Source organism: Nerophis lumbriciformis, linkage group LG21, assembly GCF_033978685.3.
Source record: "Nerophis lumbriciformis linkage group LG21, RoL_Nlum_v2.1, whole genome shotgun sequence".
In the NCBI taxonomy this organism is placed as follows: Eukaryota; Metazoa; Chordata; class Actinopteri; order Syngnathiformes; family Syngnathidae; genus Nerophis; species Nerophis lumbriciformis.
In genome coordinates this window covers 29724698-29751948 of record NC_084568.2, presented here as the reverse complement: position 1 = coordinate 29751948, position 27251 = coordinate 29724698, and the positions used below count along the sequence as shown (strand labels likewise).

General features: G+C 39.0%; 1 protein-coding gene across 1 annotated transcript in view; it reads right to left on the bottom strand.

The window, feature by feature from the left end:
- nfe2l3 (nfe2 like bZIP transcription factor 3) overlaps nt 1-27251 on the bottom strand; it is a 43585-nt gene that overhangs the window by 9328 nt on the left and 7006 nt on the right. Inside the window, exons 2-4 of the mRNA XM_061982482.1 lie at nt 21506-21583; nt 868-981; nt 359-803 (exon numbers count right to left, since the gene is read on the bottom strand). Of these exons, the coding sequence (XP_061838466.1) occupies nt 359-803; nt 868-981; nt 21506-21583 (637 nt within the window). The remainder of the gene's footprint in view (nt 1-358; nt 804-867; nt 982-21505; nt 21584-27251) is intronic.

Sequence of the window (27251 nt, the reverse complement as noted above, 5' to 3'; positions counted from 1 at the left end):
GAACGTGAGAGGAGCAGTGAGCAGCAGCGGTGGCCACGCCCGGGAATCATTTTGGTGATTTAACCCCCAATTCCAACCCTTGATGCTGAGGGCCAAGCAGGGAGATAATGGGTCCCATTTTTATAGTCTTTGGTATGATTCGGCCGGGGTTTGAACTCACAACCTACCGATCTCAGGGCGGACACTCTAACCACTAGGCCACTGAGTAGGTGGTTTAACTGTAAAAAGGTTCTACTACACGGATTTCACTTAAAGCAGGTATTTTTTGGAACATAACCCCAGTGTTGAACGAGGCAACACTGTATACTTTTAGGCCTACAAACAGCACGGATGAATCGGGTAAGAAAGACAAACCAACCTGGGGAGACTGGACCTCCAGAGCTGCTCTCCAAAGAGAGACCAGAGTCCGAGTCCAAATCCTCAAGGGCCTGTGGTTGCAAGACGGCCGAGGCGCCCATCAGCTGGGAGTCTATGGTGTCCAGGCTCTCCAGGCCCAGCTGGTTGATCTGCTCAAAGATGGCTTCGTCCAGGCAGTCGCTTGGCGAGTTCCGCGACGACCCGCCGCCAGACAAGCTGCACACCGACGCGAAGGGGAGCGCCGCCAGACCCAGAGCCATCCCCGGTGAGGCGTCGGAGAGCGAGGAGCCGGTGGACTCCTGTCGGAATAAGGATCTCTGCTGCCTGCCGTCAAAAGCTCCGCTGCTGGTAACCATGGCGTCCAGCAAGGTGGCATCCAGGCTGATGCCGCTCGTGACGTCTGCGTCGAAGTCTGACAGGCGCTCGGTGACAAGGGAGTCCAAGTCCTGCACAGGAGCACATTTGGTGGTTTACATTGCTGGCGCAAGTCAACAGGAGACGGGAACCTACTTCGAGGTCGGCGACGGGCATGGACAGGAAGCGGCTCCAGTGCTGGTCAAAGTCACTTGCAGGAGGGGGCTGTCGGGGGGGCTCTGACAGTGAAGTGATGCCTTCCAACACGCTCTGCAGGCCGAAACACACATTTACATATTTAAATATAAATGTCAATATTCATGGTGTTCGCAACCGCCCTTTACACCTTTTCTAGGGACAAGAGTAGTCTCTGTACAGCTTGTGTTGCAGTACACTGCATCGCCAAACAAACAAAAAAACAAAACAATGTCCAAAGAAAAAACATCATATTCACCCTATGACTTCAAAATGAGAAATAATACAGGTCAAATGTACAGCACACGTGCAACAGTCATATTTCTCGTTTTAAGAAAAGCTGCCTCGCGGACAGAATGCACTCAGAGGATTTTTTTATAAAGTAGCAGCAAGTTAATTGTGTTTGATTGTATCCATTAAACCAGTGGTTCTCAAATGGGGGTACGCGTACCCCTGGGGGTACTTGAAGGTATGCCAAGGGGTACGTGAGATTTTTTTTAAATATTCTAAAAATAGCAACAATTCAAAAATCCTTCATAAATATATTTATTGAATAATACTTCAACAAAATATGAATGTAAGTTCATAAACTGAACATCAAATCAAGTAGGCTATTCCATTCATTACAATGCAACAATGCAATATTCAGTGTTGAGAGCTAGATTTTTGGTGCACATGTTCCATAAATATTGATGTTAAATATTTATTTTTTTGTGAAGAAATGTTTAGAATTAAGTTCATGAATCCAGATGGATCTCTATTACAATCCCCAAAGAGGGCACTTTAAGTTGATGATTACTTCTATGTGTAGAAATATTTATTGATTAATTGAATCACTTGTTTAATTTTCAACAAGTTTTTAGTTATTTTTATAGCTTTTTTTCCAAATAGTTCAAGAAAGACCACTACAAATGAGCAATATTTTGCACTGTTATACAATTTAATAAATCAGAAACTGATGACATAGTGCTGTATTTTACTTCTTCTCTTCTTTTTTTCAACCAAAAATGCTTTGCTCTGATTAGGGGGTACTTGAATTAAAAAAATGTTCAAAGGGGGTACATCACTGAAAAAAGGTTGAGAACCACTGCATTAAACCATATCCAATTTTATTTACAATCCGCAAAGTATGGGAAAAACCTTTTAATGACATCTTAAAATGCCACAAATTCAGTCGGTCATTTTGAATATTCCGCTCCGAATATCTTTTTCATTTTTTTTTTTCCATTTGTGAATTATATTTATAAGTGAAGTGAAGTGAATTATATTTATATAGCGCTTTTCTCTAGTGACTCAAAGCGCTTTTACACAGTGAAACCCAATATCTACCGTAAGTTACATTTAAACCAGTGTGGGTGGCACTGGGAGCAGGTGGGTAAAGTGTCTTGCCCAAGGACACAACGGCAGTGACTAGGTTGGCGGAAGCGGGGATCGAACCTGGAACCCTTAAAGGGGAACATTATCACCAGACCAATGTAAGCGTCAATATATACCTTTATGTTGCAGAAAAAAGACCATATATTTTTTTAACCGATTTCCGAACTCTAAATGGGTGAATTTTGACGAATTAAACACCTTTCTATTATTCGCTCTCGGAGCGATGACGTCACAATGTGACGTCACATCGGGAAGCAATCCGCCATTTTCTCAAACACATTACAAACACCGAATCAAATCAGCTCTGTTATTTTCCTTTTTTTCTACTGTTTTCCGTACCTTGGAGACATCATGCCTCGTCGGTGTGTTGTCGGAGGGTGTAACAACACGAACAGGGACGGATTCAAGTTGCACCAGTGGCCTAAAGATGCGAAAGTGGCAAGAAATTGGACGAATGTTGTTCAAAATACGAGGGTGTGGGGAAAGCCGACGAATATGATCTGTCGTTTGTTCCGCACACTTTACCGACGAAAGCTATGCTACGACAGAGATGGCAAGAATGTGTGGATATCCTGCGACACTCAAAGCAGATGCATTTCCAACGATAAAGTCAAAGAAATCTGCCGCCAGACCCCCATTGAATCTGCCGGAGTGTGTGAGCTATTCAGGGACAAAGGACCTCGGTAGCACGGCAAGCAATGGCGGCAGTTTGTTCCCGCAGACGAGCGAGCTAAACCCCCTGGATGTCTTGGCTCACACCGCTTCAACCGTCCCTTAAGCCACCGAAGATGATCAAGAGAAGAATATCGACCCTAGCTTCCCTGGCCTGCTGACATCAACTCCAAAACTGGACAGATCAGCTTTCAGGAAAAGAGAGCGGATGAGGGTATGTCTACAGAATATATTAATTGATGAAAACTTTATTCATTACTCGCGGTTTTACGTAAATTATTATACATAAACTGTGTTTACCAATAATTTAGCTTAAAAACATTACAACACTTAAAAACAAACACATACCAATCGTTGGTTAGAAGGCGATCGCCGAATTCGTCCTCGCTTTCTCCCGTGTCACTGGCTGTCGTGTCGTTTTCGTTGGTTTCGCTTGCATACGGTTCAAACAGATATGGCTCAATAGCTTCAGTTTCTTCGTCAATTTCGCTTAAGCCGCTGAAATCCGAGTCTGAATCCGAGCTAATGTCGCTATACCTTGCTGTCCATCCACCATGTTTGTTTGTATTGGCATCACTATGTGACGTCACAGGAAAATGGACGGGTGTATATAACGATGGTTAAAATCAGGCACTTTGAAGCTTTTTTTAGGGAAATATCCCTGGGTAAAATTTTGAAAAAAACTTTGAAAAATAAAATAAGCCACTGGGAACTGATTTTTAATGGTTTTAACCCTTCTGAAATTGTGATAATGTTCCCCTTTAAGTTAATTGCAAGGCCGCTCTACCAACCGAGCTATACCGTCCCATTATTTATTTATTTATTTCAGGCAATGACATAAAAAAAAAGTACAACATTGACAACACATAATATAAATCAATATAGTGCAAAAGGTAATGTATAGTATGTAATGCATGATTGTCCAGTTTTGCCTGAAAGGGAGCTGGAAGAAGATAATTTATTTAATCCCACACCCAGTTCTCCATTCAGCGATTATTCACATGAGTTTCACTCTTACTTTGTTCAAGGATTATAATACAGATGTTGTATCATAGTGGCATTACCACAGGTAACAATAATTATTACACTGTAACAATAATTTGTATCAACAATGTAGGAATAATGAATATACCAACAACGGTAATAGACAACATAGCAATAATGGTAAGGAAACATTGAGCAGATGTTAACACTTTGAAACAGAGTATAGCAGCAGGTCAAATGACCCTCATCTCTATATTTGAAGCAGACCGCATGTTTGTATAATTGTTTAAATCGATTAATAGTTTGGCATTGCTTGTGTTGTAAGTCCAGTTTGTTCCATAGTTTTACTCCGCAGACAGACACACAAAAACGTTTACGAGTGGTTTGAGCTCTCGGCAATAAGAAATATCCAAAGCCTCTCAAATTATGAGCCTGCACTCGTCTTATAAAAAAACGTTGTAGATTAGGCGGCAATAATTTGTTAAATGCTTTATATAAGATTATTAATGTATTATATTTAACAAGGTCATCACATTTGAGCAACTTTGATTGCATAAACAGATTATGAATATGTTCTAAATAACCAACGTTCTTCAATCTTCAGTAATTTCCGTAGATTCTACATCACTGTAGTAACACTTTTGCACTCTGACCATATTATTAGAGCAGTCACACTGGAAATATGCAAACATTAAAACGAGATGTGCTGTTTATCATTCACAATCCTTATGTAAGACATGAACACATGTTTTTATTTGCTTCTACATTCTAAATTGTAAATAAATATCAAACAATTGAGTCAACAGATGGAGGATCCTCATTATACTCTCTAAAAACATCCAGAAAGCACCAACAATACTCCATTTACATGTGGTGACTGGAGAATTAACCAAACATGAGTGATATTGTTATTTTAAGGGCCAACGCAGACGGACTATTTTGATAGCAGTTAGCTGGTATTGTTGACACACTGCTTGGTCTCAAACTTGCTAAAAGTAAATTCTACTAGATTATAATTCAGGCATCTCTCACCTGTGAGTACCGGTACACAAATGCGGCCATGGTCCACTTTCACATCCCCCGAGATGGCAAAAATACACAAAAACCGCTTGTTGCGGCAATTTTTTTTTTAACCCTTTGTGAGGATTGTGATTGAATCTTCATCTAAACAGAATTATGTGAGCGTCCCGTCGATCGACATCCCAGCGAGAGTGGAAATATTACTGTAAGTAGAGATGTCCGATAATGGCTTTTTTGGCGATATCCGGTATTCCGATATTGTCCAACTCTTAATTACCGATTCCGATATCAACCGATACCGATATATACAGTTGTGGAATTAACACATTATTATGCCTATTTTTGTTGTGATGCCCCGCTGGATGCATTAAACAATGTAACTTTACATTAATTGATTAACGTGGACCCCGACTTAAACAAGTTGAAAAACTTATTCGGGTGTTACCATTGAGTGGTCAATTGTACGGAATATGTACTGTACTGTGCAATCTACTAATACAAGTTTCAATCAATCAATCAATCAATCAATCAATCAATCAAAAACAAGGTTTTCCAAAATAAGAGAGCAACTTCAACTCCAGTTATGGAAAAAAGTGCCAACATGGCACTGCCATATTTATTATTGAAGTCACAAAATGCTTTTTTCTTTTAACATGCCTCAAAACAGCAGCTTGGAATTTGGGACATGCTCTCCCTGAGATAATCCTAATACCCACTACAACTATGGGAAATACTATACTTTGACTTTCACAAAGTGCATTATTTTTTATTTTTTTTAAACATGCCTCAAAACAACAGCTACAAAAACAATGAAGGCACACAGCTTCAGTCCAGAGTATACTAGAGCATACTTGCCAACCTTGAGACTTGGGCTGGGCGATATGGCCTTTTTTTTAAATATTTCGATATTTTTAGGCCATGTCACAATACACGATATATATCTGGATATTTTGCCTTAGCCTTGAATGAACACTTGATGCATATAATCACAGCAGTATGATGATTCTATGTGTCTACATTAAAACATTCTTCTTCATACTGCATTAATATATGCGCATTTTAAACTTTCATGCAGAGAGGGAAATCACAACTAAGGCAACTTACCAAAACTGTATTTATTAAACAGTTATTAAGCAGTGGCACAAACATTCATGTCATTTCAAAACAGAAAGAGCAAGATTGCCAGAGACATTTTAAAACAAGCTATGAGTGCACTTTTGTGCATGATGTCACTAAGATGACATATCAAAACAACACTAAATTAAAGTGCACTTTTTGTACAGAACGCCACTACAATAGTTTAAAACAAATAAAGTGCACTTTTGTGCATGATGTCACAAGTAATTTCAATAAGTGTCAAATAAAAATGAGCTGCATAATAGGAAATCAAATAGCGTACGTCCTTCGCTATGTGGTAGGTTCCGGCGGACGTTATCTCCTTATGTCGTGGACTATTTTTTTCATACGGTGTTGATGTGGAAATGGTTGCCTCTGCATTTTGTTGGTGTGGCACCGAACGGAGATGTTGACATGCGGAGTAAGCACAAGAGTTAGTGCTGTAAGGGGTTCTGGGTATTTGTTCTGTTGTGATTATGTTGTGTTACGCTGCGGATGTTCTCCCGAAATGTGTTTGTCATTCTTGTTTGGTGTGGGTTCACAGTGTGGCGCATATTTGTAACAGTGTTAAAGTTGTTTATACGGCCACCCTCAGTGTGACCTGTATGGCTGTTGATCAAGTATGCTTTGCATTCACTTATGTGTGTGTAAAAGCCGCATATATTATGTGACTGGGCCGGCACGCTGTTTGTATGGAGAAAAAGCAGACGTGACAACAGGTTGTAGAGGACGCTAAAGGCAGTGCCTTTAAGGCACGCCCCCAATAATGTTGTCCGGGGAACATTATCACCAGACCAATGTAAGCGTCAATATATACCTTGATGTTGCAGAAAAAAGACCATATATTTTTTTAACCGATTTCCGAACTCTAAATGGGTGAATTTTGGCGAATTACCGTATTTTCCGCACCATAAGGCGCCCTGGGTTAAAAGCCGCGCCTTCAATGAACGGCATATTTCAAAACTTTGTCCACCTATAAGCCGCCCGGTGTTGTAAGCCGCATCTAACTGCGCTAAAGGAATGTCAAAAAAAACAGTCAGATAGGTCAGTCAAACTTTAATAATATATTAAAAACCAGCGTTCTAACAACTCTGTTCACTCCCAAAATGTACGCAAATGTGCAATCACAAACATAGTAAAATTCAAAATAGTGCAGAGCAATAGCAACATAATGTTGCTCGAACGTTAATGTCACAACACACAAAATAAACATAACGCTCACTTTCTGAAGTTATTCTTCATTCATAAATCCCTCGAATTATTCTCCTTCGTTGTCCGAATTGAAAAGTTGGGCGAATGTGGGATCCAAAATGTCGTCTGGCGCTGTCTCCCTGCCTCCCTGTCTTGGTGAACGTCACGTGTGTTCGCCTTCTGTCATCCACTGTTCCCACGCAGTTAGCAGTCTAGCTTCGAATGCCCTGTTGACACCAATATCTAGCGGCTGGAGGTCTTTTGTCAATCCACCCGGAATGACGGCGAGTATTGAATTAAGCGCGTAAGCGTGTCTCTTAATGTGATGTTATGAGCTAGCAAATATAACAACTACACTACCCAGCATGCAACGATAGTGACGGGCATGCGCGGTAGCCCTGAGAAGCGTTGTATGCTGGGAGTTAGAATGTGGTTATGAGCACGCTGTGAGTAAACGTTGAGAACTCAGTTAACACGCCTCGTCTGCATTATTTATAATTAGACAGACAACACACTTAATAGGAGCCATTTTGGGGTCTTTACATAAACACACAAATGGAAATGAAACGTCACATATCCCAGCATGCACCGCGCGCTTCTTCTTCGGGGAAAAAAGATGGCGGCTGTTTACCGAAGTTGCGAGACCGAAACTTTATGAAAATGAATCTTAATATTTATCCATATATAAAGCGCACCGGGTTATAAGGCGCACTGTCAGCTTTTGAGAAAATTTGTGGTTTTTAGGTGCGCCTTATAGTGCGGAAAATACGGTAAACACCTTCCTAATATTCGCTCTCGGAGCGATGACGTCACAATGTGACGTCACAATGTGACGTCACATCGGGAAGCAATCCGCCATTTTCTCAAACACATTACAAACACCGAATCAAATCAGCTCTGTTATTTTCCGTTTTTTCGACTGTTTTCCGTACCTTGGAGACATCATGCCTCGTCGGTGTGTTGTCGGAGGGTGTAACAACACGAACAAGGACGGATTCAAGTTGCACCAGTGGCCCAAAGATGCGAAAGTGGCAAGAAATTGGACGTTTGTTCCGCACACTTTACCGACGAAAGCTATGCTACGACAGAGATGGCAAGAATGTGTGGATATCCTGCGACACTCAAAGCAGATGCATTTCCAACGATAAAGTCAAAGAAATCTGCCGCCAGACCCCCATTGAATCTGCCGGAGTGTGTGAGCAATTCAGGACCTCGCTAGCACGGCAAGCAATGGCGGCAGTTTGTTCCCGCAGACGAGCGAGCTAAACCCCCTGGATGTCTTGACTCCAGGGGGAAATCGGGAGAATGATTGCCCCGGGAAATTTTTGGGAGGGGCACTGAAATTTGGGAGTCTCCCAGGAAAACCGGGAGGTTGAAATCGATACCGATAATTTCCGATATTACATTTTAAAGCATTTATCGGCCGATATTATCGGACATCTCTAACAGTAAGTGTTTGTTTTATTATGGTTAGTTTTTTATTTAGCACCGAGCAATGCTGCTAATGCTATAGTGTCACAACAAAGCTACATCTGTTTAGCTGTCGTCTTCTAAAACTTATTGCTTATTCTCTTTGTGTTCGGGCTCAAAAATATAAGGTTCTGGATCATAATTTTCCCCCAAAAGTAATCATTGTTGGCTCTCAAAGTCTCCTTGATTAGCATTGTTGTTGATGGGGAAGGGATCTGTGGTTCCTCCTCACGTCAGAGATAATTTGACTGGCTTGCTCATTATCTCTCAAAATGGCTCGGGAATCTTCATGAGACTGATACTATTTTGATCTATTTATTCGCAAACTTTGGAAGTCTTTTGGTGTCAAAAATCAGATATATAGATAATAGCTTCAATATAGAGGCAACTTGTTTTTTCACTCGACTGCTACTTGAAATAGTTCTGACTGGCTGTAAGTGAGAGATTGAGACGCACACTACACACTCAGCGCTAGCAAACAGAGTGGCAGCCTGGGCACGAGTCGCCCGCTCAGGGGGAACGGCAGGAAAACGATCTTCATTTGAGTTCCACAGTCAACACGGCGCTTGTGGTCAATCATGGACGCCAAGACCCGACGCGGAAAAGCACCGCGGACACACTGGATTGCGTCGCACCAGCAGCAAGACGCTATTGCGAGCAGCCCAGAGATAAAAACAAACAGCAAGGCCGTACTTCAAATAGTTGGCAATTCCACACCATGTCTTCTTTGTGATGCGTGCCAGAGCTGAGGACGTCACAAACTGTGGTTTAGCCTTTTGAGGTGGAAAAAGTTGCAAATGCATGGAGATGCCACATCCATATGGAATGCACTCCCAACAGGTGTAAAAGAAAGTGCATCTCTATCCTCCTTCAAAACCGCTCTAAAAGAACACCTCCAGGCAACTTCAACCCTTGACTAACACCCTCCCCCCTCCACATCCCACCTCCCCGGATTGTAAATAATCAAATATATATACTTGTTCTTATGCTTTCTGAACTCACTATGTTCACTGCTTGCTGTACATATCCTACCAAGTCAGACCTACACTGTTTCAATGTCTATTTCTCTGATGATGCAATTGTTGATGACAGAAGTGTTGATATCAACCAAACCTAACCCCCCCGTCAGAACCCCAAATCCCACCCCCCGGATTGTAAATAATGTAAATAATTCAATGTATATACTCTGATGATTAACTTGTGTGATGACTGTATTATGCTGATAGTATATAATTGTACCATGAATTGTTTTACGTCAGGGGTGTCAAACTCAAATACAGAGTGGGCCAAAATTTTAAACTGAACAAAGCCGCGGGCCAAATGAACCTTTTAATAGGGACCCAAACAAGTTTTGCATTGAATATTGAACAAGCAAGGCTTATATAACTTTATAGTGACATGCAAAATCGAGTTTCAAATAATAATAATTGAAAAATATCAATGGCATATCAAATAAAATGTAAATACAAATTGAATGCCTCTTTTCTATGTGCAGCCTTCTGAGGTAAATATCAAAATAAACTTTTTCCACAAGCTAATAATAAATTTGAAAATAAAATAACAATAATGAATGAATCAAACATTCAAGCCTTGAAGTAGCAAGAGAAAGTGCATGAATAAAACGTTAATTATTGCTCAGTGTGCTACACTGATTTGCTTTAACACTGAATATGGAACAAGCAACGCTTATATAACTTAATAGTGCAAAATCAACTGTCAAAAAACAAACGAAAAAACCTCAATGGTATATTAAATACAATTTAAACAAAAAATTTAATGCCTCTTTTCTATTTGCAGCCTTCTGAGGTAAATATCAACATTAACCTTTTCCACAAGCTAATAAATTAGAAAATAAAATAACAATGAATAAATCAACCACCATTCAGGCCTTTTTACTGCTCAGTTTGCAACACACTGATCTAATCTGATGTGCCCAAGCCAGATACCTGCCATCTTTTCTGGGATGCTAGTTCATTAATGTCGGTGCTCAGGTGGGCGGGGTTTGGTGGTAGCGGGGGGTGTATATTGTAGCGTCCCGGAAGAGTTAGTGCTGCAAGGGGTTCTGGGTATTTGTTCTGTTGTGTTTATGTTGTGTTACGATGCGGATGTTCTCCCGAAATGTGTTTGTCATTCTTGTTTGGTGTGGTTTCACAGTGTGGCGCATATTTGTAACAGTGTTAAAGTTGTTTATGCGGACACCCTTAGTGTGACCTGTATGGCTGTTGATCAAGTATGCCTTGCATTCACTTATGTGTGTGTAGAAGCCGCATAGATCATGTGACAGGGGCCGGCACGCTGTTTGTATGGAGGAAAAGCAGACGTGACGACAGGTTGTAGAGGCAGTGCCTTTAAGGCACGCCCCCAATATTGTTGTCTGGGTGGAAATCGGGGGAAATTCGGGAGAATGGTTGCCCCGGGCGTTTTCGAGAGGGGCACTGAAAATCGGGAGGGTTGGCAAGTATGAGTATTAGCGGTGAATGCGGTGTTACAGCGGCACTGCCGCTGTATAATACCGGCGGGCCAGCTCTAATGTTAATTTGATATTGCCTCAAGGGCCAAATGAAATTACACGGTGGGCCAAATTTGGCCCGCGGGCCAGAGTTTCACACCCATGTTTTACGTGGTCCCCGACTTAAACAAGTTGAAAAACTTTTTTGGGTGTTACCATTTAGTGGTCAATTGTACGGAATTTGTACTGTACTGTGCAAGCTACTAATAAAAGTTTCAATCAATCAATCAATCAATCAATGTATATAGCAGAGGTGGGACCAAGTCATTGCTTTGCAAGTCACAAGTAAGTCTCAAGTCTTTACCCTCAAGTCTCGAGTCAAGTCCCGAGTCAAGACAGGGCAAGTCCGAGTCAAGTCCAAAGTCAAGACTGGAAAGTCTCAAGTCAAGTCCCAAGTCCTGCATTTTGAGTTTCGAGTCCTTTCAAGTCATTTAACCACAGACTAATATATTTACACAGATTGTGTATGCTTTTAAAACGCTGTATTAATTTATTAAAACAAGTGCATTTGAAATTGCAGGGAAAAAGATAGTGCTGACATTGCACTTCAAAATAGCACTATTAACCAGTCATTTTAAACATGTAACTCATTCCTTTACAGAATAAACACATTTGAAAAAAAAACAAGTGCAACTGTACTTATTTGCACAAAAGTGCTAACATTGTATTTCCATGGCATATTGCATTGTAACTAGTTCCACAGCAGTTTCTATTCTGTTCTTACCTTATCTCATTGATCTCATCTCAGTATGTGTGTTTATGTGTGCGTACACATGAAAAACATAACAAATATATGAACATAACAATGAACAGAGTTGTACTTTTTAGATGTCAGGACCCTATGCAATATGTACACATATTCTTAATATAGTATACATTTTAACTGACCTTTATTTGACTATGTTTGTCTTTTTGTAGGTGGCTAAAATACGCGGTGCTGCTGACTGCCGTCTAACGTTACGTTACTGTGTGTGATACATTGACTAACGTAATGTTACTGTGTGTGATACATTGACTAACGTTACGTTACTGTGTGTGATACATTGACTAACGTAACGTTATGTATAGGTACCTCATGAAACCCTGCTTAAAAAAAAATCACTTGACAAAAAGTATGAATAAGGTAGCAAACTGCAGTGGACGCAACAGATTGCCGTGTTTGCAATGACGTTATAACCATAGACATCTTATAAGTAGACGCAGCATTGGTTGCTGTGACGTGAGCAATTTGGCCGCCATCTTGAAGTGCTGATGAGGAGCCGGCGAGCAGCCGAAACTGACAGATGACAGGTAGAAAACAAAGATGGTGGTGTTCACCGTTTTCCTGCTCAAATGAGCGGACTGTTGAAAATAGGAATCGGGGGATTACTTTTCACAAGTGAGATTTAACATTAACGTACTATTGGTTGTATTTTATGAAAATAATATTACCACAGAGTTGAGAAGGATCAAAGATCTTCAATATTTGTATGTGAAAATCACAAAGAAATCTTCTGGGGGAGGATGACGCCCCTACAGGGGTTTGGTTTACAAACTTTCAGCCCCACCTAAAACAAAATTCACCAGCCGCCACTGATTATGATGCATTCTCATTTTAGGCAAAGTATAAGACAATACTTTCTTAACAGTATAATTGTAACCAGGAATCAGTCTTCAAGTAACAATATTCAAATACTAACATTGTTGGGTTGAACAGAATTTGGTTTTATTCTGAATCCAGTGAAACAGATTGGTGGTTTTAGCTGATATGAAGACTTTCAGGTGTTTATATATGTTTAAGTATTTGGCAGACGCTTTTATCCAAAGCGACTTACATAAAATAATACATATAAAACAATCACTGCAAACATTATCATTTAAGGGAAGAATGTAATAGAAAATATCAATACAAAGTGTCAAGACAGAATAAACTCTCTGCTGCTGAAGCAACAGAGATACAGTCTATAGGTCCCTAAGATATATAGATATCTAATGTATTCATACATTGTTTATGTAGGATACACACATATGTATATATAACCTAATCATATTGTTTCTTCAATTTAAAAATAGATTACCGTTTTTTTCCCCCTTCTCTGGGATTATATTCCCAGTTTTGATCTCGGACGTCTGGTCATTTATAGTGTATAAGAATATTATATTACTGTTAAGCAAACTATGAATAATAAAACACGCCAAAACATGTGTCTGTTATCATGGCTACACGTATGACAAAAAAGGGGGTGAAAATCAGTGGTATTCAGTGAGGTAAAATGAATTAAATGCGCTGACAGTTCATTGCTCCTGCCAAATTAATTGCACTGAGTGGAGCGGATCACCACTCCAAGATGGCGGCCACGCGCCTCGTCTGCGCCAGTAGGCAGTAGCGCTCGATGCTGCGTCTACTTATAAGATGTCTATGGTTATAACGTTAGCAGTGAGTTTGCAGCCTCACTGATTTAACTACACAGCAAATAAAAGTCATGTTACTTAGCCAATAAACGTTATCTTACATTCAGAACTTACCCTTCTTTGTGCAACTTCAAATGTCGAACGAAGTTGGAAGTTGTTGCGTCTCAGTCTGTAATATTCGAACTGCGTGATTTGCATACCGCAAATCGTTTTTTGTTGACCAAGTCGTAGTTTTTATACCCGAACGAAACCAACTTTAACATAATTGTTTATCACTGGCACGTTGTTGGACAACTCTAGTTCATTGGTTGTCCTGCAATTTGATTGGATGAATGCTGTGTGATGAAAACAACGTACCGGTATATCTAATTTGATTGGCTGTTGTACTGACAGCACACCAGCTGACAGGAATAACACGCTGATAGACAGACGAAGAAAATGAAAAATACGGAGCGCTCCCAAATAACTTTTTAAGCTTTGGATTTTGGGGAAAGTGGCAAGTCATGTCAAGTCATGTCAAGTCAAAAGGCTCAAGTCCAAGTGAAGTCACAAGTCATTGATGTTAAAGTCTAAGTCGAGTTGCAAGTCTCTTCACATTTTGTCAAGTCGAGTCTAAAGTCATCAAATTCATGACTCGAGTCTGACTCGAGTCCAAGTCATGTGACTCGAGTCCACACCTCTGGTATATAGGGTTGTCCCGATACCAATATTTTAGTAACGGTACCAAAATGTATTTCGAAACTTTTCTAAATAAAAGGGACCACAAAAAAAACATACGAGACAACTTGTCTTTTAGTAGTAGGTAAGCAAACAAAGACTCCTAATTAGTCTGCTGACGTATGCAGTAACATGTTGTGTCATTTCTCATTCTATTATTTTGTCAAAATTATAAAAGACAAGCTGTAAAAAAAAATATTATTTATCCACTTGTTGATTTACTGTTAAAATCTGGTTATTTTATGTTTCAACATGTTCTATCTACACTTCTGTTCAAATGTAATAATCACTTATTCTTCTGTTGTTTGATACTTTACATTAGTTTTGGATGATACCGCAAATATAGGTATCGATCTGATACCAAGTAGTTACAGGATTAAACATTGGTCATATTCAAAGTCCTGATGTGTCCAGGGACGTATTTCCTAAGTTTATAAACATAATATGAAATTTTAAAAAAGGGAAAAAGATTTTTGACGATAAAAAATATTGATGTAATCATAGTAGTATCAACTAGATACGCTCTTGTACTTGGTATCATTACAGTGGCTGTCAGGTGTAGATCCCCCCATGGCATTTGTTTACACAGACCTATTTGAGTGACGGACCGGAAGCCATTTTGAGTGTTGACAGCGACCGATGTATACGTGTCTGTGTCGTGTGTGTATTATATAAATAAAAAGACCTAGTGATGATTCAAATGTTCACTTTGAGTGGATTAATATTGGATCGCTTAAGAGTTGCGCTCACTTCAAACTGACACTAACTCTTCTTAGCGTGCATGACTTTAAAGACTAGAAGGAAATCTTGTTACAAACTTTGTGTGGTGTTGCTTCCTTATTTGTGATTATTCCAAACTGATTATCAAATATATGGCCATATTGCGATACACATATTGCAGCCTTTTGCAAGAACGATACATATCATGGTATATTATTACCTATATAAATAATAGAAACATTTGAAATGGGGAACTAAAGCTCCTAATTTGGCTGCTGACGTATGCAGTAACATATTGCATCGTATCCGGTTGTATTATTTTGTCAGAAATATTATTGATCTATTTGCTAATTTACTGTTATGTTTATCTACACTTCTGTGCATTTCTTCTTCTGTTTGATACTTTACATGAGTTTTAGGCGATACTACAAAGGTGGGTATGGATCCAATACCAAGTCGTTACTGGGGCAGTATCGGTAATACCAGAGCTGATACTGACACGTTACATTTTCAAGATCATTGAATGATTACATTTTGATCACAATTATAATCAGACGAAAAACACAGGATGGCGGTGTAACAATATCAAATCAATTTTTAAATTAGGGCTGCAACAACTAATCGAATAAATCGATTATCAAAATAGTTGGCGATTAATTTAGTCATCGATTCGTTGGATCTAGGCTATGCGCATGCACAGAGGCTACTTTTTTTAATTGTTTTGTTTAAAAAAAAAAATATATATTTTTAAACCTTTATTTATAAACTGCAACATTTACAAACAACTGAGAAACAATAATCAAAATAAGTATGGAGACAGTATGCTGTTTTCCCCCCCAATAAAATACTGTAAAGGATAGAAATGTAGTTTGTCTCTTTTATCCGATTATTAATCGATTAATCGAAGTAATAATTGACAGATTAATCGATTATCAAATTAGTTGTTAGTTGCAGCCCTAATTTAAATGATTTTCTACTACTGGCTCTGATTGAAATCCTTTGTTATTTTGCCCTTAAAGCCCTCCTGTGTCTTATTTTCTGAGTTTGTAACCAAAAACAAGAACCGCACAATCATTTTTAAGATAAATAATATCTAACCACTGTAGTGCCTGTATATTATACTTGGTATCGTTAATATTTGTATCAATCCACCCACCTTTGTTGACATTCAAAAGCTCAAGCTTACATTTTAGCGGTTAGCATATCTTCCTACAGTGTCTAGTATAGCATGTTTAGCTGCTCCTCGTCCTCCAGTGATAATAATACTTTTAAAACAAAGTTTATTTGCCGCCATGGAGGCAACGATTGCCGACTTAGAAATGACTTTGCACTGTGTGGGGACGTTAGCAAGAATGCTAGTGTGTTGAGGAGGCGCTGTCCAATTTTCGCTGGGGACACAGCGAGAATGTGTCATGAACAAACCGAAAGTGAAACTTACGACTTTCTTTGACGCTGCCAAAGTTGAATATTCATGAATTAATCTTAACACTATGAATTCATGGTGAGTACTTTTTACACTCTCAATAAAATAAGTGTCCGAGTCAGACACATTTAGGGCTTAAACCGGATTTTTGCGACTTGCAGTGAACAAGGACAGGAGAATTTGGGGAAAAAAACAAACTTTTATCAATTACTATTTATGTACAAAAAAGTATTATGGTGGAAAAATACCAGAGCGCCCAGTTTCCAAAGAAAACTCTTTCAATACATGCATGAAATTCATGTGTCCCTGAACGAACCGCAGCTCCCCAGTACCTGCAGCACTCATGCAGCCTCAGACCATGACACCACTACGCTGACTGTACACACGACAAATATCTTGGTGCTTATTTGTTAATCAGGCAATAACAGCTGCGTGTTGACACGGTGATTCATAAATCTAAATTGCTATAAAAGCATTACAGGGACTACTCTAAAGTCTCATTTCTATAGTATTGTCCTTGGAGAAGATACACTACTGTAATAAAATGGTTCCTGTAAAATAATGTTTGTGAGATAATATACTCTTGTTGCGGTAGAAGACAACCAAAACTAAGTCTTAATATGAGCGAACATGTTTTATGACGAAATGAAGCGTCACATAATTCTGCTCTTTCAAATGCAAATCGCATGATGTGTCATGCTGCTAAAAAAAGAAGTAAAAACAACAGAGCGGCGACTAAAAAAAGGTTCGGTGATGTCATGTTCAATAATATAAAATAGGGTGGCAACTTGTAATGATAATTACAGGCTGTCTTGGTTACACAACAGTCTGTGTGAGAAGGTTGTTCCAGGCTTCGAATAAACAACGCCGATCCCAAATCGTTGCACTGCATTGGTGCGGTACCAGTCCAAAGTTTGGAGACGATATCCTATTGAATGTCCTGTGCCCTTACATTACAAGTAAACAGCAAAAAGGCGTAACATAATGAGAAAAGGCTGAAATGTTAGTAGGAACAACGAATAAAAAACAAAAAGATTTGCCTTAAAATGCAAGTTTAGCCTTTTCATTATTTTATTTCATTACAAATGACAAGAAGGTGTAACACTATCACCATATTGATAGAATATTAAGAGCAACATTCTTTGTTTTATATCATTGAAAGTTCCACGTCTCTGCTGTTCTTTTGAGAATGTCATATAATTGACTATTGTTGATCACACTTAAAGGCCTACTGAAACCCACTACTACCGACCACGCAGTCTGATAGTTTATATATCAATGATGAAATCTTAACATTGCAACACATGCCAATACGGCCGGGTTAACTTATAAAGTGCAATTTTAAATTTCCTGCGAAACTTCCGGTTGAAAACGTCGAGGTATGATGACATATGTGCGTGACGTCGATGGTTGAAACGGAAGAATTGGGACGCCATTGTATCCAATACAAAAAGCTCAGTTTTCATCGCAAAATTCCACAGTATTCTAGACATCTGTGTTGGTGAATCTTTTGCAATTTGTTTAATGAACAATGGAGACTGCAAAGAAGAAAGCTGTAGATGCGATCGGTGTATTAGCGTCTGGCTACAGCAACACAACAAGGAGGACTTTGACTTGGATAGCACACGCGCTATCCGACGCTAGCCGCCGACCGCATCGATGATCGGGTGAAGTCCTTTGCCGCTCCGTCGATCGCTGGAACGCAGGTGAGCTTCGGTGTTGATGAGCAGATGAGAGCTGGCGTAGGTGGAGAGCTAATGTTTTTATTATAGCTCTGTCGAGGTCCGTAGCTCAGTTAGATTCAATGGCGTCGTTAGCAACAGCATTGTTAAGCTTCGCCAGGCTGGAAAGCATTAACCGTGTAGTTACAGGTCCATGGTTTAATAGTATTGTTGATTTTCTGTCTATCCTTCCAGTCAGGGGTTTATTTCTTTTGTTTCTATCTGCAGTTAAGCCCGATGCTATCACGTTAGCTCCGTAGCTAAAGTGCTTCACCGATGTATTGTCGTGGAGATAAAAGTCACTGTGAATGTCCATTTTGCGTTCTCGACTCTCATTTTCAAGAGGATATAGTATCCGAGGTGGTTTAAAATACAAATCCGTGATCCACAATAGAAAAAGGAGAGAGTGTGGAATCCAATGAGCCTTTGTACCTAAGTTACGGTCAGAGCGAAAAAAGATGCGTCCTGCACTGCACTCAAATACTTCACTCTCACGTTCCTAATCCACGAATCTTTCATCCTGGCTCAAATTAATGGGGTAATCGTCGCTTTCTCGGTCCCAATCGCTCTCGCTGCTGGTGTAAACAATGGGAAAATGTGAGGAAACTTTCAACTTGTGACGTCACGCTACTTCTGGTACAGGCAAGGCTTTTTTTTATATCAGCGACCAAAAGTTGCGAACTTTATCGTCGTCGTTCTACACTAAATCCTTTCAGCAAAAATATGGCAATATCGCGAAATGATCAAGTATGACACATAGAATGGATCTGCTATCCCCGTTTAAATTAAAAAAAATCATTTCAGTAGGCCTTTAAAAGTGCAGTGTTTGTTTTGATACTGGGATGTTATAGAACAATACTGTTCTTTTGTATTGTATTAACAGTTCATACAGTAATTTTTAATAGGTGACAGTTTGACACGGTTTTCCATACAGTCGTAAATTCTAAAGTTATTTTTTTTATTTTTAATGGAATAAGTATTGAGGAATCGAGGAATTTCCCAAGTATCAGTAACGACGACTGACATTCTCCTATGGTGACAAGTAGAGATGTCCGATATTATCGGCCGATAAATGCTTTAAAATGTAATATCGGAAATTATCGGTATCGGTTTCAAAAAGTAAAATATATGACTTTTTAAAACGCCGCTGTGTACACGGACGTAGGGAGAAGTACAGAGCGCTAATAAACCTTAAAGGGGAACATTATCACAATTTCAGAATTGTTAAAACCATTAAAAATCAGTTCCTAGTGGCTTATTATATTTTTCGAAGTTTTTTTCAAAATTTTACCCATCACGCAATATCCCTAAAAAAAGCTTCAAAGTGCCTGATTTTAACCACCCGTCCATTTTCCTGTGACGTCACATAGTGAAGCCAACACAAACAAACATGGAGGAAAGAACAGCGAGCTATAGCGACATTAGCTCGGATTCAGACTTGGATTTCAGCGGCTTAAGCGATTCAACAGATTACGCATGTATTGAAACGGATGGTTGTAGTGTGGAGGCAGGTAGCGAAAACGAAATTGAAGAAGGAACTGAAGCTATTGAGCCATATCGGTTTGAACCGTATGCAAGCGAAACCGACGAAAACGACACGACAGCCAGCGACACGGGAGAAAGCGAGGACGAATTCGGCGATCGCCTTCTAACCAACGATTGGTATGTGTTTGTTTGGCATTAAAGGAAACTAACAACTATGAACTAGGTTTACAGCATATGAAATACATTTGGCAACAACATGCACTTTGAGAGTGCAGACAGCCCAATTTTCATCAATTAATATATTCTGCAGACATACCCTCATGTCAGCAGGCCAGGGAAGCTAGGGTCGATATTCTTCTCTTGATCATCTTGGGACGGTGTGAGCCAAGACATCCAGGGGGGTTTAGCTCGCTCGTCTGCGGGAACAAACTGCCGCCATTGCTTGCCGTGCTAGCAAGATCCTTTGTCCCTGAATTGCTCACACACTCCGGCAGATTCAATGGGGGTCTGGCGGCAGATTTCTTTGACTTTATCGTTGGAAGTGCATCTGCTTTGAGTGTCGCAGGATATCCACACATTCTTGCCATCTCTGTCGTAGCATAGCTTTCGTCGGTAAAGTGTGCGGAACAAACGTCCAATTTCTTGCCACTTTCGCATCTTTGGGCCACTGGTGCAACTTGAATCCGTCCCTGTTCGTGTTGTTACACCCTCCGACAACACACCGACGAGGCATACATTGTCTCCAAGGTACGGAAAACAGTCGAAAAAAACGGAAAATAACAGAGCTGTTTTGACCCGGTGTTTGAGAAAATGGTGGATTGCTTCCCGATGCGACGTCACGTTGTGACGTCATCTCTCCGAGAGCGAATATTTAATTCGCCAAAATTCACCCATTTAGAGTTCGGAAATCGGTTAAAAAAAAAAAAGGTCTTTTTTCTGCAACATCAAGGTATATATTGACGCTTACATAAGTCTGGTGATAATGTTCCCCTTTAAAGGCACTGCCTTTGCGTGCCGGCTCAGTCACATAATATCTACGGTTTTTCACACACACAAGTGAATGCAAAGCATATTTGGTCAATAGCCATACAGGTCACACCGAGGGTGGCCGTATAAACAACTTTAACACAGTTACAAATATGCGCCACACTGTGAACCCACACCAAACAAGAATGACAAACACATCAGAACAAATACCCAGAACCCCTTGCAGCACTAACTCTTCCGGGAGGCTACAATATACACCCCCCGCTACCCCCCTACCTCCACCCCGCCCACCTCAACCTCCTCATGCTCTCCCAAATTCCAAGCTGCTGTTTTGAGGCATGTTAAAAAAAAATTATGCACTTTGTGACTTCAATAATAAATATGGCAGTGCCATGTTGGCATTTTTTTCCATAACTTGAGTTGATTTATTTTGGAAAACCTTGTTAGATTAATTAATGCATCCAGCGGGGCATCACAACAAAATTAGGCATAATAATGTGTTGATTCCACGACTGTATATATCGGTATCGGTTGATATCGGAATCAGTAATTAAGAGTTGGACAATATCGGCAAAAAAACCCATTATCGGACATCTGTAATTGTAATAACAGTTCATACAGTAATTTTAAATAGGTGACAGTTTGAAACCGTTTTCCATACAGTCGTAAATTCAAAAGTGAATTTTTATTTTTTTAATGGAATAAGTATTGAGGAATCGAGGAATTTCCCGAGTATCAGTAACGACGACTGACATTCTCCTATAATGACAAGCCTTGTTCTGGTCATGAAGGTGTTGCAGCAGCAATAGTCCATACCTCTTGTTCCAGAGTGGAACTGAGCGCCAGTTGAGTGACGGGAGCAGATTCCTCCTCCTCCTTCACGTCAACATCCTCCTGGCAGGGCAGAGGGAGACAGATAGCAAGGCGTGAAGACGAGGGAAAAAAGGGGCGATTAAAAGGAGTACAACCTGGGGGCAACAGACAGTCGATACATTTGTAGCTTGACAAAAATCAGGAGACGTCTGCTTCAGGCTTTTCTTTTTTGCAAATGGAAGAAAATGTGGACTCATTAGCAGCTGTTGGAACACTAAAAGGAAGCTTAACTTTTACTGTTAAATCTTTATCACTGCCCTGTCAGCTGCAGACGGACGTTTGGAGGTAAAGTAGAAATGTATAAGCAGGTGTGCGAGTGAAAGAGGGGCTTAAAACCATTAATACAATTATACTAGTGGCTATTGCCTTTACAACAAACTTTCCCCACTGAGGACCGCACACTACAAAAATGAAAGCGCGCACATTTTGAAATGTTTCATTTTTACAATACTTATTGTAACCATCAGGGCTCCCCTCAAATTTGGTGAACATTAAAGGTTTCAATCTCAGTCAAGTTTTAAAAATAAGTTTTATATATATATATATATATATATATATATATATATATATATATATATACACACACACATACATACATACATACATATATGTATACATATACAGTATATATGGGGCGACATAGCTCGGTTGGTAGAGCGGCCGTGCCAGCAACCTGAGGGTTGCAGGTTCGATTCCTGCTTCCGCCATCCTAGTCACTGTCGTTGTGTCCTTGGGCAAGACACTTTACCCAACTGCTCCTAGTGCCACCCACACTGGTTTAAATGTAACTTAGATATTGGGTTTCACTATGTAAAGCGCTTTGAGTCACTAGAGAAAAGCGCTATATAAATATAATTCACTTCACATATATACTGTATCTATGTATGTGTATATATACACACACATACATACATACATATATGTATACATATATACTGTATCTATGTATGTGTATGTGTATATATACACACACACATACATATATATGTATATATACATATATATATATATATATATATATATATATATATACATATACATATATATACATATATACACACACACACACACACACACACACACACACACACACACATAGTGTCTCTCTCTCTCTATATATATATATATATATATAAATATAAATCTACACACATACATACATATATGTATACATATACAGTATAGGGCAGCACGGTGGAAGAGGGGTTAGTGCATCTGCCTCACAATACGAAGGTCCTGAGTAGTCCTGGGTTCAATCCCGGGCTCGGGATCTTTCTGTGTGGGGTTCTTGCCGTGACTGCGTGGGTTCCCTCCGGGTACTCCGGCTTCCTCCCACCTCCAAAAACATGCACCTGGGGATAGGTTGATTGGCAACACTAAAATTTGGCCCTAGTGTGTGAATGTGAGTGTGAATGTTGTCTGTCTATCTGTGTTGGCCCTGCGATGAGGTGGCGACTTGTCCAGGGTGTACCCCGCCTTCCGCCCGATTGTAGCTGAGATAGGCTCCAGCGACCCCCGCGACCCCAAAGGGAATAAGCGGTACAAAATGGATGGATGGATATACAGTATATATACATATATACTGTATCTATGTATGTGTATATATACACACACATACATATATATGTATATATATATATATATATATACATACATATATATATATACATACACACATGTATATGTATATATATATATATATATATATACACGTATATATATATATACACATATGTATATATATATATACACATATGCATACATACACACATACATCCATACATATACACACAAACACACATACATAGTCGCGATCAAAAGTTTACATACACTTGTAAAGAACATAATGTCATGGCTGTCTTGAGTTTCCAATCATTTCTACGACTCTTATTTTTTTGTGATAGAGTGATTGGAGCACATACTTGTTGGTCACAAAAAACATTCATGAAGTTTGGTTCTTTTATGCATTTATTATGGGTCTACTGAAAATGTCAGCAAATCTGCTGGGTCAAAAGTATACATACAGCAATGTTAATATTTGGTTACATGTCACTTGGCAAGTTTCACTGCAATAAGGCGCTTTTGGTAGCCATCCACAAGCTTCTGGTTGAATTTTTGACCACTCCTGACAAAATTGGTGCAGTTCAGCTAAATTTGTTGGTTTTCTGACATGGACTTGTTTCTTCAGTATTGTCCACACGTTTAAGTCAGGACTTTGGGAAGGCCATTCTAAAATCTTAATTCTAGCCAGCAGATTTGCTCACATTTTCAGTAGACCCATAATAAATCCATAAAAGAACCAAATGAATGTTTTTTGTGACCAACAAGTATATGCTCCAATCACTCTATCACAAAAAAATAAGAGTTGTAGAAATTATTGGAAACTCAAAGACAGCCATGACATTATGTTCTTTACAAGTGTATGTAAATTTTGATCGCGACTGTATTTTTTTTTTTTACTGTCAACACTAAAATGTGATTTTGAAGTGATTTGTATTTATATAGTGCTTTTTCTCTAGTGACTCCAAGCATTTGACATAGTGAAACCCATTATCTACTTTTTATCATTATTTAAACCAGTGTGGGTGGCACTGGAGAAAAGTGTCTTGCCCAAGGACACGACGGTAGGGACGAGAATGGCAAACGGGGGAATCGAACCTGGAACCCTATTTATACACCAACGTCAGATCAATTTGTTGACATAGTCAATTTTTTAAAATATCTGTTAGGCACTTTTTGTCAAAAGAAAACCTGCAAAAACACAAAAAAACGCAATATTTTTCCTCTAAAAGACGGTAAAAGTGGATAATTGGAGCCTCGAATAGGTACATAGTTCATTACAACATTGCTTTTGATTCATTATTTTTTTGAACAATGAAAGTTTGAAACAATAGACTAAATGTCTCGAGGATCCAAAAGGCCCTTATTCATAAAAGTGTTAAAATATATCAATGTGTATTATTTTCTTTCAACGCTTAAAATCTCCAGATCAACTTCATATCTCTCTGTTAGGGTTGTACGGTATACCGGTACTAGTATAGTATCACGGTGCTAATAAATAAAAAACGTTAAACTATACTCTGTTTGAAAAGTACTGGTTTGCAATTTGTTTTTATTTTTATTTTTTAACGGGCATGACGGTGCGTCGTGACATTGATAGTTTTCCGAGCAGAGGAGCATGTTCGGCAGCGCACAATCACAGAGTACTTAAAGCAGACACAGTGTGTAGACAGAAAAGGGAGAATAGACGCATTTTGGCTTAAAAAATAAAGATAAAGGTGAAGTTATAACACTGAAACGCCCTCAGGAAGAGGTGCTTTAAGACATGGCTGGCTAGCTAGATAGCTAGCAGCTAACATCCATCTGCAGTTAGCAGTGTTTTAGCTACTTCTAAATCACTAATCCTCACCTCCATGGCGACAAAGTTTCTTGCATGTATCCTTATCACTGCAGGACGAGGAATAGCTAAACTTACTTCACTGCTAATGACGCCGTTCCTGAATGTAAACAAATGCCATTAGTAGATCTACACCTGACATCCATTGTAATGATACCAAGTACAATAGCGTATATAGTCGATACTACTATGATTACATCGATATTTTTTACCGTTATAAAATCTTTTTTTTAAAATTCATATTATGTTTATAAACTCAGGAAACATGTCCCTGGACGAATATGACCAATGTATGATCCTGTAACTACTTGGTATCGGATCAATATCTAAATTTGTGGTATCATCTAAAACTAATGTAAAGTATCCAAACAGAAGAATAGATTAAGTATTACATTTTAACAGAAGTGTAGATAAAACATGTTGAAACGGAAAATAACCAGATATTAACAGTGAATAAACAAGTGGATTAATAATCCATTTTTACAGCTTGTCCTTGATAATTTTGACAAAATAATAGAATGAGAAATTACACAATATGTTACTGCATACATCAGCAGACTAATTAGGAGCCTTTGTTTGCTTACTTACTAATAAAAGACAAGTTGTCTCGTATGTTCAATATTTTATTTAAGGACAACATTTTTCTTCGATTGCAATAAGAAACATATGTTTAATGTACCGTGTGATTTTTTGTTTAAATAAAGCCAATAATGATTTTTTTTGTGGTCCCCTTTATTTAGAAAAGTATCGGAAAGTGTCGAAATACATTTTGGTACCGGTACCAAAATACTGGTATCGGGACAGCCCTATCTGTCTATTCGAAGTTTTTATTTCCCCCCCCAAAAATGCCAGTTTTAAAAAACTGCCTGCGAGGCAGCTTTGTCATTATTGCAACAGTTTCTCGTTACATTGCACCTTTTATGTTTTTTTTTTTTTTGTAATAGTCTTATTTAAACAATTAGCTATGGGCCACAAAATGTCCCCAGAGCCGCACTTTGGACACCCCTAGTTTACAAGCCAACAACTGAAGTTAGCACACTGCAAAAAGTCAGTGTTCAAAAACAAGAAAAAAACAAAACAAAAATTAGGGGTATTTTATTTGAACGAAGCAAAATTATCTGCAAATAGAACAAGAAAACTTGGCTCGTCAAGAATTTCCAAAACAAGTCAAATTAGCTAACCTCAATGAACCCAAAAATACCTTAAAATAAGTATATCCTCACTAATAACTGTACTACTATATGAGTACGTATTTTCTATTGTTTCATTGAAAATAAAACAGCAAAGTCCATTTGGCTGTCATCTGTTTTAATATGAGACACAATTGTGTCAAAGCCATGATTTTTTTTTCATGCTTGAAATAAGAAATTATTACTTTAAAAAAATAGTTTTATACTTGTGAGTGTTGATGACACAGCTTTGGAACAGTTGATATTCTAGTTTCAAGCATGTCTTACCCAATATAGCAGAGTTTTTCAACCACTGTGCCGCGGCACACTAATGTGCCGTGAGATATTGTCTGGTGTGCCGTGGGAAATAATGCAACTTCACCTAATTGGTCCAAAAAATAATTTTTGCAAATCAATAATTATAATCTGCAAATAATGTGCCGTTGCTTAGTGTCTGTGCTGTGTAAACCACGTAATACTCCATGTCAGTAGGTGGCAGCGGGTAGTTAATTGCTTTGTAAAAGTCAAAAAGTGTCTGGTGAGACAAGGATGGTTTGTTGTGATCCCAATATGCAGACCACATCAGTGGCAGTGTGCAGGTAAAAAGGTATGTAATGCTTAAACCAAAAATTTACGTAAGGTAAAACGAAAGTAAAACTGAACTGGCTACAAAAGTAAACAGAAACAGAATGCTGGACGACAGCAAAAACTTACTGCGTCCACAAAGTACGTCCGTTCTTGACATGGCAATCAACAATGTCCACACAAAGAAGGATAGCAACAATGTAAATAGCCTTGCTTGCTAACACAAACCAGGTGCGCGGAATAGCGCTCAAAGGAAGACATGAAACTGCTACAGGAAAACACCAACAAAACAGGAAGGGCCACCAAAATAACAGCGCAAGATAAGAACTAAAGCACTACACACAGGAAAACACTAACAAACTCAAAATAAGGCATGACGACTTGGTGGAGTTTCATTTTTTTTTAACGTTTTCTGCTGGTGGTGTGCCTCCGGATTTTTTAAATGAGAAAAATGTGCCTTGCCTCAAAAAAGGTTGAAAAACACTGCAATAGAGGTCATAAAATCTCAGCAACAAGCTGTAATAGCCTACTGAGATCA